The sequence below is a fragment of the Vipera ursinii genome, assembly GCF_947247035.1.
Source record: "Vipera ursinii genome assembly, chromosome: 1".
Classification (NCBI taxonomy): domain Eukaryota; kingdom Metazoa; phylum Chordata; class Lepidosauria; order Squamata; family Viperidae; genus Vipera; species Vipera ursinii.
The window spans coordinates 249,522,997-249,540,759 of NC_139512.1; the positions used below are offsets into that span (position 1 = coordinate 249,522,997).

The 17,763-nt window shown below is 38.5% G+C and overlaps 1 protein-coding gene across 1 annotated transcript in view; it reads left to right on the forward strand.

The window, feature by feature from the left end:
• Positions 1-17,763, forward strand: part of GRIK2 (glutamate ionotropic receptor kainate type subunit 2) — a gene marked incomplete at both ends in the record, with an annotated part of 532,047 nt that overhangs the window by 485,490 nt on the left and 28,794 nt on the right. Inside the window, one exon of the mRNA XM_083352959.1 lies at positions 2,882-3,107. Within this exon, the coding sequence (XP_083209085.1) occupies positions 2,882-3,107 (226 nt within the window). The remainder of the gene's footprint in view (positions 1-2,881; positions 3,108-17,763) is intronic.

Sequence of the window (17,763 nt, forward strand, 5' to 3'; positions counted from 1 at the left end):
CTATAGCTGAGCAAGACACCTGCCTGCCTGCCCGGTGGCGCTCTTCCTCCTGTCTGAGGTTTTCCTTGTTGTGAGCATTTCTGTTGAGGATTGGCAGTGGGGATGAGGTGGGGGTGTTTGGTTTTTATTCCCCCCATCTGCTGGGTGGTTGCAGCAGGTTTTGGTCACTTCACATGACCCTGGGACACTGTGACCATCATAAATATGAATCAGTTGCCAACCATCTGAATGTAAATCACAAGGCCCTGGAGATGCTGCAACATTCCAGCTGATTGGCGCTTCTTTTGGATGCAAATAATGCAGATTTATATAAAATGAATGTTTAGGTTTATTGTATTTCTCCTGAATAATCTGTAAAACAAGAAAATATTGTAATGTCACTATTGAGTTTATTATCACATGCACCATAACTCTGCTGTATGTGTACACACATATGCTTTATATTATTTATTTATTTATTAAATTTATAAGCCACTCTTCTCACTATAGAAAGTGACTTTGGCTGGTTTACAATGGAATAAAAATATGAAAAATATATAAATATGAGAACAATTTTAAAATTACAACAATTAAATGCAGACTAAAACCCAAGGGATCAAGTAATAATAAACCTTTATTGTCAAAGTACAACATGTGTACATTGAGATTAGCTGAGCCTCCCCCTGTGCTCTCTCCCCCCAACACACAACAAACCCTCCATCCCACCACACTATGTGAACCAACTACACCACACACCGGCCTCCCAAGTCAACTCTGCATAAGATTATATCCCATTTAAAAGCCTAACAGCCCACGGATAAAAGCTGTTCTTCAGCCTGTTGGTACGGCTGGCTATATTCCTATATCTCCTACCGGATGGTAGGAGAGTAAAGAGATACCGTCCAGGGTGTGAGTCATCCCTGAGAATCTTCCTCACTCTTCCAAGGCAACGAGCAGAAGTGGTGCTTTCTCTGCACCCACCCACTTCCAGCCTAAAGCATCTCCATTGGGGCCCCATGCCAATGGGTCCCTATTATGTCATACATATATTTGACATTTTTTGTTCTAGTGTATTTAATATATGCTATATAGCTATATAAAAGGGACACAGTGGCTCAGTGGGTTAGGACGCTGAGCTTGTCGATCAGAAGGTCAGCAGTTTGGCGGGTTGAATCCCAAGTGCCACATAACAGAGTGAGCACCTGTTACTCGTCCCAGCTTCTGCCAACCTAGCAGTTCGAAAGCACGTAAAAATGCAAGTAGAAAAATAGGGACCACTACGGTGGGAAGGTATCAGCGCTCCGTGCGCCTTTGGCATCTAGTCATGCCGGCCACATGACCACGGAGACGTCCTCGGACAAGCGCTGGCTCTTCGGCTTTGAAACAGAGATGAGCACCGGCCCCTAGAGTCATAAACGACTAGCACACATGTGCGGGGTAATCTTTACCTTTGCCTTTACCTATATAGCTATATATTCTGTAAGTCTGTGAGGATGGAGCAAGTAAGAGAGAAAGATTGAGTCAGAATAAAAAAAATATTATTATTATTTTAATCCACTGCAGGAGACCACGGAAGGCCTCTTCATTGTAAATTGTGCAATGTAATCTACCCCTCTGTTCCACTTTGTGTTGGTAAATCAACGTTATTCAACTGAGAGAAAATGACTGACCCACATTTACCCAGGTGGCTTCTTTGCCTAAAGGAAAATTAAAACCTGGCTAGAATCTGGGTTCCTAATCTAGTACTTTAACTACTACCCCATCCTGGCCATCACAGAGAGAGTAAATTACTTCTGGATTCTTTGGTTGATCATTTCCTTTTCTCCCTGCTCTGTTTGGTTGTTTATTTATGCAAAGTGCTTCTGAAAGTAGTAAATGGGAGAAAACTGCTACAGATTTCTCCAATAACTGCTACAGATTTCTCTGATAGCAATAGTAATCCCTAGTCTAGGAGAGGAACATTTTCTATCTCTAGTCTTTTAATCTATTTATATTTTATTATTCCCTTTAGACACCTACAGTATGTATGGTTTTGTATCTGGTGTTTCCCCTATTTTAAATGGAGGATTTTCAATTTGCAAAAAAGCAAAACTATCAGCAGCATCAGAAGTGGGATTATGATATGAGATGGTTTTACCAAAAAATGCAGATCTGAAAATGCTATTAGTTGTTTTCCAGGGAAAGCAGAATATTCTTGAAGTGATTTTAAATGCCTTTAAAAATAAACCAAACAAAAATAATGACCAAGGAATATCTTCATAATCAGGCTAACATTGCCTATGTATATAGCTTCTTAATTTAATTAGTCACGAAGCTATCTTTATTTCATGAATGCTTAAGCTGCAGTGGCACAGTTGTTAGAATGCAAGTATTGCAGACTAATTCAGCTCACTGCCAGGAGTTTGATCCTGACTGGCTCAAGTTTGATTCAGCCTTCCATCCTTCCAAAGTTGGTAAAATGAGGACCCAGATTGTTGGGTCAGTATGCTGACTCTGTAAACTGCTTAGAGTGCTATATGAAGCAGTATATAAGTCTAAGTATATAAGTCTTATTGCTATTAAGCATGGATAAATGTTGAATTACAAAGCTGCAAATATTATTTGCAAGTGTATTGGACTTACTTTCATTCCTTCAAAGAACCTAGCAAAATATTGTTCTGTACGTGTGTCTGGTTTACAATGATAATATTTTCATTTTTATAAAACATTTTCTCCGAATCTTCAGCTGTTAGTTGAACCAGGCTAGTTAAAATAATTAATCCAGCTTTATCCAAAGCAGATTTCCTTCATCCTCTGCTTCTTATGCTTTGATCCAGCGTATTTATCATGTTTCAAAAAATTGGAAGCTCTTGACATTATATTGTAATCATGTTGTCCTTATTAATGTTAATTTCTGTTTCAGAAATCAAAAATTGCCACGTATGAAAAAATGTGGGCCTTTATGAATAGCAGAAGACAGTCAGTGCTTGTCAAAAGCAATGAGGAAGGTATCCAGCGTGTACTCACTTCTGATTATGCTTTCCTAATGGAGTCAACTACCATTGAGTTTGTTACACAGCGGAACTGTAACCTGACACAAATTGGAGGCCTGATAGATTCCAAAGGTTATGGGGTTGGAACTCCCATGGGTAAGTTGCACATCCTCTCTAATTTGTATTCATAATTGTAGTTGCAGTGATAACAGATGTTTCCTAGATTGTTAGCCACTCGATCTGTGCAATTACATTGTGTTCTATTTATTGTAAATAGTATTTATATTGTTAGGGTAGTGTCCAAGTGTTCCTAGGATTATATGCTAATAGTGCTGTAAGTGTTGTATATTCATTTTTTCAACTGGAGGAATATGATCTATGCTAAGGAAACAAATTTAATTTATGGCTGCCTAAAAATATAAATAACATGTTAGCAGATGCATGATTTTTTTTAAAAAAAGATAACATTTTCAGGAAAAGAGAACTTTAATTAAACATGTGTGTAGATGACTGTTGTGAATACGGTATATTCCTGGTTATTTGGTTGTTTGACTCTTTCTCCAGATGCCAAGTTTGACTAGTGAAGTATTATATTTGTAGAGTTACTTTCTGCTAACAGTGGATATAAGCCAATGCTTGAAGAGCTTCCAAAATTATTGACTATTTTTATATGAATAGTTTGGGGCAGGCTTTTTTAAAACTGTTATTAGATTTTATTATAGAACATGTTATTTAATTGTGCAATCCAATTGATGGATAATAAACTGGGATCTCCTGTAATCTCAGCTCTGTTAGGATCAAATATTAGGCTCATGCAAATCCATGATACTTAGATATCTACAATTTGTAGGCTAACAAAGATATCTTAATTTATTAAAAGTCTATGGGAGAATTTAATAAGTTCAGTACAATGAGATCAGTACAATGAAAGAAGGGTAAAGGCAAGTTCAAAGATGGCAGGGAAGGGGAAATGGGATTTCAGGAAGTGATTCACATTATAGGGATATTTTATTATTTATTTATTTATTTCACCAATTTTTATGGAGGGGGGTCTAATTGCCAGCATCCCCCCCAAAAATAGGATATTTATAGATTGCTACAGGGTTGTTCTAATTCTAGTATGTGAATTTTAGTATGCATATTCTTTAATAAAGGCATTTATATTCCTTAGGATGAATGATAACTTAAAATAACTTTTTTTTACTTATGGTATTGTTTTATTTAAGATATGTGACTGCTCTGACAATTTAAATAGAGTATGAATTTAACATTCCTTCCTTCTTCATACCTCATCATAAGAAACAGGAAATTGTAAAGGAAGACTAAAAATATTAGCAACTCTTAACCCCAGTACATGATTATAAGTTTCTGGATCATGTGATTGTTGCAAAAAGTATTACACATTAATGTACCAAAAATGTTATTCCATCTCTTTCATGTATGATAAAACCAGTGCTTTTTTTCTAAAAAAAAAAAAAAGGTGCCAGAACTCAGAGGTGCTGTCACTGGGAGTGATGCCGGTGTCTGTAAGAACCCACTCTTGCTACAGCGTTGCCGCCTGTCCTTTGCACCCCTGCCCCTGCGGCTTGGAGCCACAGGCCATGGGGATTCCCCTCCCCACAGCCACCGTGGGGATTCCCCTCCCTGCAGTTGCCACGCTGCAGCCCATGCTGAGCCCCCACCTGGAGCTGCTCTGAACCCCGACCAAGAGCTCTGTTCCTCATGGCAGCGGTCTCCGGCACTGAACAGCTGACGGCCTCTGGCACTGTCCCTGACACCAGCTGAAGACACCCTAGCCACAGAGCATGGTGTCGGGCCGCCGAGCATCTCCAGTGCCAAACAGCTGATGGCCTCTGGCCTCGGCACTCGTTCACTTACTGCCCCGTTGCTTCCAAATGCAGTAAGTGAACGAGCAAGTGGCGTTTGGAAGCATTTAGAAGTGACAGGGCAGTGAATGAGTGTGTGAATGAGCAAATGGCATTTGGAAACGACGGGGCAGTAAGTGAGCGAGCGAGCAAGAGGCCTTTGAAAGAGATGGAGTGAGTGGGGGAGAGACTGAACAAGGTGCCTTTGAAAGAGACGGAGGAATGAGTGAGAGCGACTAGAGGCTTTTGTGAGCAAAGTGTGATTGAGTGGGGGGGCTTTTGTGAGTGAAGGGTGAGAGAAAAAGGGAAAAGTGAGGGGGAGAACGTTTGCCGGCCAGGTCTTTTGGTGCACTCAGCAGCAATTCCTATTGGCTTTCGAAAGCCAATAGGCCAGGGGTAGGCAACCTTGGCTCTTTTATGACTCGTGGACTTTTGAAAGCCAATAGAGGGAGCAGCACAGCTTGTGCAAAAGCTTTTTTTTTTGCAAAAAAAAGTGTCGGAATGCCGTTCTGAGCATTCTATGAGAAAAAAAGTCCTGCTGATAACCATCTATTTGAAGGGCCCAATATCCCTCATAATTTTGTCAGTCACAATGGCAGAGTATAGTTTTTTTTAGGAAAAACAGAGGAGCAGTTTGCCACTGCCTTCTCCTATAGAGTATGAATTGATGTCTTTGCCATTGTCACTAAAGGGACCATCTACCTCCAACATCTTTCTGTATCTCTGCTACGCAATATAGGTACCTGTTTGCTTTAGCTGGGCTTTTAAGAGTATAAACAGTCTTGATGTACTCTCACAACATTTTTGATCCATCCCTTACATAAAAAATCAATCTCCAGTACAATATGGCTTGTGGTGACTCCTAGTAGTAAGTTACCCCAATAAAATTACCCCTTAATTCGTTCAATGTTTGCAGCTTCCTCAATTTGGTATACTCCAAGTATGTTGGGACTGCAATTCCTAGAATTCCTAGGTATCTGGGAACACATTTTCAAATTCCACATTTGAAAAGCCTGTTTATGCCATTATAAATTAAGTGCCTTAAATTTAAGGTAGACAATTGGATAAACATGAAGGATTTTAGACATTCAGCTATAAATGGCATTTTCTTGCTTAGCAACCAGAGATACCAGATTCTAAAACTAGATCGTTTTCTTCTGTGATCTCTATGTGCTATCTCTTTCTAAGTTCTAAGAATATACATCTGTATAAACATCTGACAGCCTATCTTCTAGAACATCCATTCCTCTTTTCATTTTAATGCATTAGACAACTAACTTTATCTAGCTGACATTGACTTTTTTATGCTTGTAGAGGTACGCTTGTTCAGAAAAAGTGAAAACGTTGATTATTTTTTATAAAAAGTTGGAATTGTAATTGAGCTGATATAATATGATATAGCAGGGTTGATAAAGCAGTGTAAATTGATTATATAATTGAAGAGAAGCTGAACATTTCTTGCCAGAGTTGTTATCAGGCTTAATACACAGAAGTGCATACACATCCACAACTATATGTATGTGCATGTATGTGTGGCTATGAATGGTTCCAGCATTTTCAAAATAGGAGATATTATGGGGAAAGTGAGTGAGTGAGAGAAAGAGATGAGATTCTTAACTGAAATGTACAAAGAATATGGAAGATCTATGCAAGGACTTCATGTGGTTTTGGGAACGCTTCCTGACACATAACGTCAGCTGACATTTAGGGCTGAGTTGGTGTCTTTCATTTTTTTAATGTGGCTTGTTTGAACCTGGAACAAATCTGTTGTTCTTTGTTGTTTTTGTTTCCAAAACTTTATTTCTTCTGAGCTAATGTATGATTCACTTTTCCATTGGATGAACCATTTCTGTTTCTTGGACTTTTCCTTCTGTTAATTTTCTTTGTGAGGTTTTTGTTTTTTGTTTTTCTTTTTGGAGATATCAACTTTTAAATGCAGTGTGTCAAAGCAATTCAACACAGATTTTTCCTTTTTTTCACAATACAATAGGCTCTCATTATAATAATTGAGAGCCAGGGTTGCTAGCAATTGTAAGGGCTGAAGTTAATTTAAAGGGATTTGATAAAGTAAATCATAGTCTCCTTTTTGATAAAGTGGAAAAAATGGGCTTAATGGCCCCACTGTGCATGGATTCACAGTTGACTTCAGAGTCATCCTGGTGAGATAATCAGCATATAAATTTAATAAACAACATTTTTTTTCAAATGCCCCTATCAGGAATTGAATTTGAATGAAGTTTCAGAAAATTAAATGTTCTGTACTGGTGGTACTAAGCTCCCAAAGATCTAGCATGGGATAAATGAATTCTTCCTAATAAAAATAACTTCCTGCCTTTTTCTAATCATCATTTATTCCCTACAGCAATTTGAAAAGTAAAACAAAGTGAAACAAACCACTACTCCCTCCGTGCAGGGAAAATTTCCATGAGTCACACTTGGATATCCTATTTGCAAATAATATCTTACTTACCTAGTTGAGATGGTGTAGCTGGGGAGCAGGGAGGAGTGCAAAGTTCCTGCCTTTGCTGCAACTTGCCTGTGCAACATTTGCTGGCCGGGTCTTTTGGCAAGCTCAGCAGCAATTCCTATTGGCTTTCAAAAGCCAATAGCATAGCTGACTCAGGAATTCTGGGAGTTGAAGTCAACGAGTCATAAAAGAGCCAAGGTTGCCTACCCTGCAATAGGCTTTCGAAAGCCAATAGCAGCACAGCTTGTGCAAAAGCTTTTTTTTTTTTTTTTGCAAAAAAAGGTGCCAGAACGCCGTTCTGAGGATTCTATGAGAAAAAAAGCCCAGGATAAAACAATCAAATAAAATCTTATCTTCCACTTCAGGAGCCATACTGTTAAAGATGGATCTGATTGTATGGCATGTGTTGAAGATGGATTTAAGGCTCTCACTGGAAAACACAGATTGACCACAGGTTAATCATAATAGGTGAACTGTACCATTATATTCAATGTTCCCTTTCAAAATTTAGATTTCAGAGTAATAACAGTGTGTTAGGTAAATTCTTTTGGTTAATTAATGTATAGATGACAAATAAAAGGAAAAAAATTAAAGTATCTTGAAAAATACATTCAGTTGATATATATAAATTAAAATAATAAAGTAATACTTCAAAATTTCAGCAAAAGATCTGGTTAAAAAAAAAACGTTAATAGTTATTTTAGTCAATTTTTCACTGATCGGAATACTTTCCCAAAGATTTTTAACCTTCATTTAATCTTTTCCATGTTCTTTTATGTCCTGTTCTATACTAATATAATTGATTGTGTTTTAGCCCTGATTTTATATTATTGCAATGTACTCAACTTCTAAAGCTTTAAAAGTAGGCACCTGGAAATCAGACAAACTGAGTGGTTCTAGTCAATAACTATTAACATAATTTTGAATTAAGGATGTTGCTAAGCAAATTACCAATAGTCATGTGGGATACTATTTGAGATATTACCAGAGTGTTCATCATGACCATGCAGGGTTCTTCAAGGCACAATAGCTCAACTAGATTTAAGTATTTAGCAGTTCTCCTCTAACTTCAGGGCCACAATTAAAGCAATAGTGGGAATAATGAAAACAGAAAATCTGAAGTATTTATTTATTTTATTTTATTTTATTAAATTTATATACCACCCTATTCCCAGAGGACTCAGGGCAGTGTACAGGGAGGATTAAAACAAACATACAAAAATTAAACTCAGATTAAAATTAATTAAATTAAATTAAATGAAGTCCCCAAAATTTAAAACTAAAACCCAATAAAAATTAAAACCCCTCAGCCTGGGCCAGACAGCTCAAAGAGCCAAGTTTTCAGGTCCCTGCGGAATGAGCGAAGGTCGAGGGCAGTCCCAAGTTCCATGGGGAGTTGGTTCCATAGGGCCGGCGCACCCACAGAGAACGCTCTTCCCCTGGGAATAACCCGACAGCATTCATTAACCGGCGGTATTCTGAGAAGGCCCTCCCTGTGGGAGCGCACAGGACGAAGGGAGGTTGATGCCGGCAGCAGGTGTTCCCTCAGATAACCCGGACCCAAGCCATTTAGGGCTTTATAGGTCATCACCAGCACCTTGAATCTCACCCAATATTCTGCCTGAAATTTTCCTTGTAGCCTCAATATTTACATTATATTTCAACCAAGGTATAAGAAGCTTGGTTGAAAACTAGTGACTTCAGAAGATTAAGAATATAGAAATGGGAAAATCTTTCTTTTTCTTGTGTATAAGCCATTGGCCCTATCAAATATGCTACATACAAGTGCAATTGTCAGAAAAGTTTTATACTCCCTGAAGTTGTATAATGTCTATCAAAAACAAAATACCCTGAATAAAAATATAGCTTTCAATATAATTGTATTGATCATTGAATCTGTGGTTTCAAGGCCATCATTTAATTTCAAAATTTTGGTCTGAAATCAAGAACCTTTCATATGGCTTTTAGCAAGGAGTTCAATTTTCTTCACATTTTGGTCAAAATTGTATAAATGTTGTATGGTGAAGTCAGTCTCAGTCTTAAAATGATTTCTGTTATGTATTATGTTCTTTTATTCTTTTTCCAGTGCAATTATCTGTGTTCTGCAAAGTTATATAGTGATTGAACAAAGTGGGTGGTGGTTCGCATGTATATGCAATTGTGATTAGATCTGCTTGCTTAATTTAGTTAAATTATTGTTAATAGGATCTTGAGCATATTAGAAAATTATGTATTGTTACTGGTGTTGCTGTTATTATTGCGGCTTTTCCACATAAGCTTGAAAAGGCCCCTGTCTACAATTGTAGATAGTTGTTGCTAATCAGCTTTGACACTATGGACCTAAATAACCAGGTCTAAGTCAGTGTAAGCCAATTTCCTTGGTTCTTCTTGTTGCTGTTGGGGAATATTTTTCTTCTTTTATTTCAGTCAGCCGAATAGCGCATGATTAAAGTGCTCTTTGGAATTAGCTCATTTTGAAGGCTTGTCTTTTTCATCTTAATTCATCAGGCAGAGCATCTAAAAAGAGGTATTTCACAGTCTGCTCCTTTAAATTAAAGGCTTTGCCACCCAAAAGGGGTTTCAGACAATAATTTATGATCCGCAGCTTCATACTGTATTCTGCTCAGAATATGACTTCATGAATTATTGATATTTACCCAGTCCATTAATGAGTGCATTATAATGCTGCTGTTCTACCTTGGTATGCAGAATCCTTGCTTTGGGTAGTCTTTGAATCCACCATATTTAATTGCTAGGCAATGGGCAGTAATAAACTGTTTAGCTTATTCAGTCTGCATTACCTCCTGGGAGTGATTTTTGAACTTTATTTTCTTATGGCAGTGAATTGTACAGAGCTAGCATTGCCTTTTCAAAAATTCATTTCATTCTTTACCAGAGCAAAGAATTATGTACTTTATTTCCTTGTTGAGCATTTTCAAGCACATTCCTCCTAAGTTTATAGCTTCTCTTAGGCTGGGTGATACAGAGCAGGATGGGGCTTTTTTGCCTATTCTGCCCCATTCTTTACTCTTCTGCAATTAGACATGGTGCTCTAAAAGAAGTAATAAGAAAATTTTCTAATATATCTAACCCCCCCACACACACATACACCTGCCTATTAATTGCATAGCTAATCTAAATCATGCATCTGTGGGAAAAAGCAAAATAAAATGGTAATATAGCAATTTTGACATGAGGATGCAACAGAATAGATGATGGTAGCAATTGTTGTTAGTTGCGAGGTCGTGTCCGACCCATCGCGACCCTATGGACAATGTTCCTCCAGGCCTTCCTGTCCTCTACCATCTTCTGGAGTCCATCTAAGCTCACGCCTACTGCTTCAGTGACTCCATCCAGCCACCTCATTCTCTGTCGTCCCCTTCTTCTATTGCCCTCAATCTTTCCCAGCATTAGGCTCTTCTCCAGTGAGTCCTTCCTTCTCATTAGGTGGCCAAAGTATTTGAGTTTTAGCTTCAGGATCTGGCCTTCTAAAGAGCAGTCAGGGTTGATCTCCTCTAGGACTGACCGGTTTGATCGCCTTGCAGTCCAAGGAACTCGCAGGAGTCTTCTCCAGCACCATAGTTCAAAGGCTTCAATTCTTTGGCGCTCAGCCTTTCTTATGGTCCAGCTTTCACTGCCATACATTGCAACTGGGAAGACCATAGCCTTGACTATACGGATTTTTGTTGACAGAGTGATGTCTCTGCTTTTTAGTGTGCTGTCTAGATTTGTCATGGCTTTCCTCCCAAGGAGCAAGCGTCTTTTAATTTCTTGGCTACAGTCCCCATCTGCAGTGATCTTGGAGCCAAGGAAAATAAAATCTGTCACTACCTCCATTTCTTCCCCATCTATTTGCCAGGAATTGAGAGGGCCAGATGCCATGATCTTGGTTTTCTTAATGTTTAGTTTCAACCCAAGTTTTGCACTCTCCTTCTTCACCCGCAACACCAGGCTCTTTAGTTCTTCTTCACTTTCTGCCATTAGAGTGGTATCATCTGCATATCTTAGGTTGTTGATGTTTCTTCCGGCAATCTTAATTCCAACTTTTGATTCATCTAGCCCTGCCTTTCTCATGATGTGCTCTGCATATAAGTTAAATAGGCAAGGCGACAGTATACAGCCTTGCCGGACTCCTTTCCCAATTTTGAACCAATCAGTGGTTCCGTGTCCAGTTCTCACTGTTGCTTCTTGGCCCGCATATAGATTTCTCAAGAGACAAATAAGATGGTCTGGTATGCCCATCTCTTTAAGGACTTGCCACAGTTTGTTATGATCCACACAATCAAAGGCTTTAGCATAGTCAATGAAGCAGAAGTAGATGTTTTTCTGGAACTCTCTAGCTTTCTCCATGATCCAGCGTATGTTAGCAATTTGATCTCTAGTTCCTCTGCCTCTTCGAAATCCTGCCTGTACTTCTGGTAGTTCTCGATCCACATACTGCTGGAGTCTAGCTTGTAGAATTTTAAGCATAACTTTACTAGCATGAGAAATGAGTGCAATGGTGCGATAGTTTGAACATTCTTTGGCACTGCCTTTCTTTGGAATTGGAATGTAAACTGATCTTTTCCAATCCTGTGGCCACTGTTGAGTTTTCAAAATTTGCTGGCAAATTGAGTGTAGCACTTTTACTGCATCGTCTTTTAAGATTTTGAATAGCTCAGCTGGAATACTGTCACCTCCACTAGCTTTGTTGTTGCTCAGCTTTTCTAAGGCCCACTTCACTTCACATTCTAGGATGTCTGGCTCGAGGTCAGTGACCACCTCATTGTGATTATCAGGGACGTTAAGCTCATTCTTGTATAATTCTTCTGTGTAATTTTGCCACCTCTTCTTAATCTCTTCTGCCTCTGTTAGGTCCCTGCCATTTTGGTCCTTTATCATGCCCATTTTTGCATGAAACGTTCCTTTCATCTCTCCAATTTTCTTGAAAAGATCTCTGGTCCTCCCTATTCTATTGTTTTCTTCTATTTCTTTGCATTGTTCATTTAAGAAGGCATTCTTATCTCTTCTAGCTATTCTTTGGAATTCTGCATTCAATTGGGCATATCTTTCTTTTTCTCCCTTGCCTTTCGCTTCCCTCCTTTCCTCAGCTATTTGCAAAGCTTCCTCAGACAGCCATTTTGCTTTCTTGCATTTCTTTTTCTTTGGGATGGTTTTGGTTGCTACCTGTTGTACAATGTTGCGAACCTCTGTCCATAGTTCTTCAGGCACTCTGTCTATCAGATCTAATTCCTTAAATCTATTTGTCACCTCTACTGTATATTCAACAGGAATATGATTTAATTCATACCTGACTGGCCTAGCGCTTTTCCCTACTTTCTTTAATTTAAATGGTAGCAAACGCAGTAGCAAAGCTCAATTCTCAAGAAAAAAATGTTTGATACAGTCAGCTGAAGGAGTTGATGGAAAGGTCTGCTCATTATTAGTAGATGATACAGTGCTGGGGCTGAAAGACTGAGATGTGAAATAGAAAGCCTCCAGTACAAATGCTAACTGTAGACCTATTGTGTTTGCTACTACCCTGTACCCTACACTGTTTTGTCTGCAAGTTAGAAATAATAATACAGATTTGCTTTTGAAGATTGTTGTAATATTCCCTATTTAAATAATGCAAAATCTATGGAACACCTCAAATGCCAAAATACATTTTGATAAATGGGTTTCGATAGATCCCTGGAAGACTAGAAATCCACATTCCTTAATCCAAATTCTATTCTCCTCTACCCTACTCTAAAGAGGGAAAATGGCAGAAGAAAAGGGCACACACAGACAAAAAAAAACTAGCAAAAGCATAATGAGTAGGTGATCCCCAAATCTGATGATTAGGGAATTGCCTGTTCTGGATGAGTTGCATATCCACTAAAGGAACAGGTTTACAGTTATGATGCTCCTGGATTCATCATTATCACAGGAATCCCAAGTGATCATTTGGGCTAAGATCACCAATTATCAATTCAAGTTTGTATATCAGATATGCTCTTTATGTAATAAGGATAGCTTGGCCATACTGATCCAACCTCAAGTTTGATAATGTACTCCATGTGAGTCTGCCATTGAAATTGACTAGAAGCTACCGAAAAACTTTTCTCACTTGTATGTCTTATGATGTACACATATCATACCAACAGAGTTGGATCTCCATGTATTGCTTTAACATATAAATCCATAAAGTACTTGGATCATGTTTACCTAACACGATAGAGTTTGCCTTTTCATCCTTCCACACAATTTCAGTCCTTGGAAGAGATTCTGCTTTACTTGCTTTCTGAAATGGGTCTTCTCTGCAATGGTATCTACCCTGTTGAAAAACTTCCCCTAAATGAGACTTCAAATTGGGCATAGCTATACATTTCTATTTTTCTAGAAACTTGGCCTGTGTTAGGAGCTAGTTAACAGAAGAAATGTTAGCAGTCTTGATGCTGGTAGATTAAATATTGTATTATAGACAAGAAATAACTCATATATGTGTTCAAAACTTCAGTATGATACAGCCAAGCCCCCACACAAACACACTAAAGTTTAAGCCGTTTCCTCCCATTCTATTAAGCCAATGTATCCTCTTCATTCATTTTCCAGCTTTAAAACTGGAATGTACTTGCTTTGGGTTTATACAATCGTTCTGGTTTGAAAAGTATTGGTTCATATATGGCTAATGTTAGATACTGGGTTCATTGCTTGATTGATGAGACGAGGCGAGTGAGTTCAGCAAAGATCATTGTTTATTTGGTTGCAGGAATTGAACTGAGAAACAGGGCTGCGAATGCAGCAATTTATACCCAGGATTCTAGGCGGCAGCCAATAGGCTTAAAGCAACCTATTGCCACCCTAGAGGCAGCCAATGGCAGTGCTGGAGATGGGTTGTCTGAGGAGCTGGGAGCCATTAGCCAGCTTCCCTGCTTCAGCAACTTTCCAGCAATTAACCCCATGTGATATCCCTTAGCAAGACAAAGCCCAATACATTACAGCTAACATATGTCTTTAAATCCTTTGGGGTATGCCAGATCCATTCCATATTTTTATTTCAGCCTTCTGCAGCTGTCCATTGCCCCAATATGTTTTTGATGAATTATTAAAGCTGGCAGAGAAGATTGCAAATTACACACACACACACACACACACACACACACACACACACACACTTCTCTGGATCAGCAAGACTGTTCATTTTCACTGATATATATTTTAAACTGAAAGCCATTACTCTAATCTCATGTATAAATACAATCCAGGAATTAAATATTCATTAAATCTTAATTATAATAGTATAAAATTCCCCTGTGTTTTTATTTCTGAAAATGTGAATTATCCTAGATTTAATTAATGTAGTTGGGAAGTCAGAAGAGAATCTTGGGTGATGAAAGAGCCCAAGAGCACAGTTATAATATTTCTTATTGCATCTATAAATATCAGGAAAAGGAAAAGGCCAGTTGAGTATGTAAAAGCCTTTATAAATGAGACATGATAGAAAAATGCAAAAAAAAATAAAAATAAATCCACAGTACTTACATTCCTAATGCTTCTATTTCAGTTCCTGAGAGATTGTTGCAAATGTTTCTAAAACTAATTTGAAAGCAATAGAAAGAAAATGTAATTGCAGTAATGCCATTGCTTATGCAACTGGGAACATTGTCACAATGTGAACATGCACACCCAAAACACCTGGGTGCATAATTTTGTTGCATTTGGGGAGAAGAAAGCAACTGAACATCTGTATCATTTTACTCTGGCACATAAGCTGCAAGCCAATCAGCCATTAAATGCATCATAAGTAAAGGTAAAGGTTCCCCTGCACATGCGTGCTAGTCATTTCCAACTCTAAGGGTCGGTGCTCATCTCCGTTTCAAAGCCGAAGAGCCAGCGCTTGTCCAGGACGTCTCTGTGTTCATGTGGCCTGCATGACTAGATGCCAAAGGCACACGGAACACTGTTACCTTCCCACCGTAGTGGTCCCTATTTTTCTACTTGCATTTTTACGTGCTTTCAAACTGCTAGGTTGGCAGAAGCTGGGACGAGTAACAGGCGCTCACTCTGTTATGCGGCACTCGGGATTCGACCCGCCAAACTGCCGACCTTCTGATCGACAAGCTCAGCATCCTAACCCACTGAGCCACTGCATCCCTTTAAATGCATCATATGAAGGCATAAATGAATAGGCTGGATCCCATCCACTATTCTCTGTCCTTCTAATTGGGAAATGGGTATGAATAGAATTAGGGCAAGATTGTACACTAAACTAGAAAACTGGAAATGCATTTGCAACAATTCTATGAAAATAGAAACAATGCTTCAAAGTCTACAAAACACTATTTTCATGAGCCTTTGATTAGCACCTTGAATTACAAGGCTTTTGTTGTTAGTTGCGAAGTCGTGTCCGACCCATCACGACCCCATGGACAACATTCCTCCAGGCCTTCCTGTCCTCTACCATCTTCTGGAGTCCATATAAGCTCATGCCTACAGCTTCAGTGACTCCATCCAGCCACCTCATTCTCTGTCGTCACCTTCTTCTCTTGCCCTCAATCTTTCCTAGCATTAGGCTCTTCTCCAGTGAGTCCTTCCTTCCAAATCTGTTTCTTCAAGATACCAGCTAGCCATCTATGCAGGATACTCCATTCCATTCTGTTTCCCCTTCTCTTTCTTTCACAGCAGCCTCTTGGCACTCTGAGGTCACTGAGTATTCTTATTCCTCATTAAGTAGTTTTGGTGCAATGATCTTCTTAGGTTGCCTTTAATATTATTATGGATTGTTGGAATTCTTGCAATTTTAATGATACCTCCCACTTGGAGAAAAGTGGTGCCACTCTTGATCTATGTTCTTGACTCTTACCACACTTCCCTACTTTTCTCACAGGCAGTATTGAACCTCTTCCTTCGACTGGGATATACAAACTTGACAGATAAGAGATACATTGAACTGGAGTGAGGGGTTGTCATAGAAAGATAATGTAAAATATATAGATATTTTTTGAGATTTCCTATAGTTTTTTCTTAATTCGTTGTCTGTGTTGAGGGGGATGAGTTTCTCTGTACTTTTAATTTTCTATGGGTATGATAAAGTTCATCCATGCTACATGGATGCATCACTGCCAAATTTTGGTGATTGTGTCCCTGCCATTTCTTTTCTAAAGTGCATAGCAGCCAATTTTGACCCTGAAGAATGCATAGTAACATGGATAAAGTAGTTCAGAATGAATTAAAAAATGACAAGTTATAATTACTTTTGTACAATTCCTACAATTTTCTAGGATTTTAAGTACACTGGACTAAATCAGATAAATTTTCAAAGCTATCCTAATAATTTTTTACACATTTTCCTTTTGTTTTTACATTATAGATCTGTTTGCTTTCTCTCAAAGTTCTTTAACTATTTGCTTAAGGTATCTTCTCATTTTAATAGATCAACGGAATAATAATGTTTTAATATATTTTTTTAAATTGAACGTACTTGTGGAATGGAGAAGGGAAGATTTCTAATTTTATTTGTGATCTAAAGAAAAGTGTTGAATTTCCTCTTTTAAATTGCCACTTTAAATTATTATTTGATAAAAGAAAGGCTATACTTTGTTTCTGATTAGATCAAATATAATAGGATATAATCTGAGAGAGGAGACAAGTGACCAAGCCTTTTTTTCCAACACATGCATTTCATTAAATCTACTCAATCTCCAATCTTTTCACCCCAATGTTACATAATAATTCAGAAATTAATATGTTCTAAAGCGAAAAACAGTTTTCCACATATGTTTCTCGGAAAAAAACTGTCGTGTTTTAATTATGCATTGGTCCTCTTCTTGAAAGTCATAATAATAAAGTTGGAAGGGACCTTGGAGGTCATTTAGTCCAACCCCTTGCTCAGGCAGGAAACCCTATATTATTTCAGACAAATGGCTGTCCAGTCTCTTCCTAAAAACTTCCAGTGTTGGAGCATGCTTCTGGAGGCAGGTTGTTCCACTGGTTAATTGTTCTAACTGTCAGGAAGTTTCTCCTTAGTTCTCGGTTGCTTCTCTCCTTGATTAGTTTCCCTCAGTTGCTTCTTGTCCTGCCTTCAGGCGCTTTGGAGAATAGCTTGATTCCCTCTTCTTTGTGGCAGCCCCTGAGATATTGGAACACTGCTATCATGTCACCCCTCGCCCTTCTCTTCATTAAACTAGACATGCTCAATTCCAGCAACCGTTCCTTATATGTTTTAGCCTCCAGTCCCCCAATCATCTTTGTTGCTCTTCTCTGTACCCTTTCTAGAGTCACAACATCTTTTTTACATCATGGTGACCAAAACTAGATGCAGTATTCCAAGTGTGGCCTTACCAAGGCATTGTAAGATGGTATTAATACTCCATGTGATCTTCATTCTACCCCTCTGTTAATGTAGCCTAGGATGGTGTTGGCTTTTTTGGTAGCTGCAGCACACTGCTGGCTCATATTTAAGTGATTGTCCACTAGGACTCTGAGATCCCTCTCACAGTTACTACTATTAAGCAAG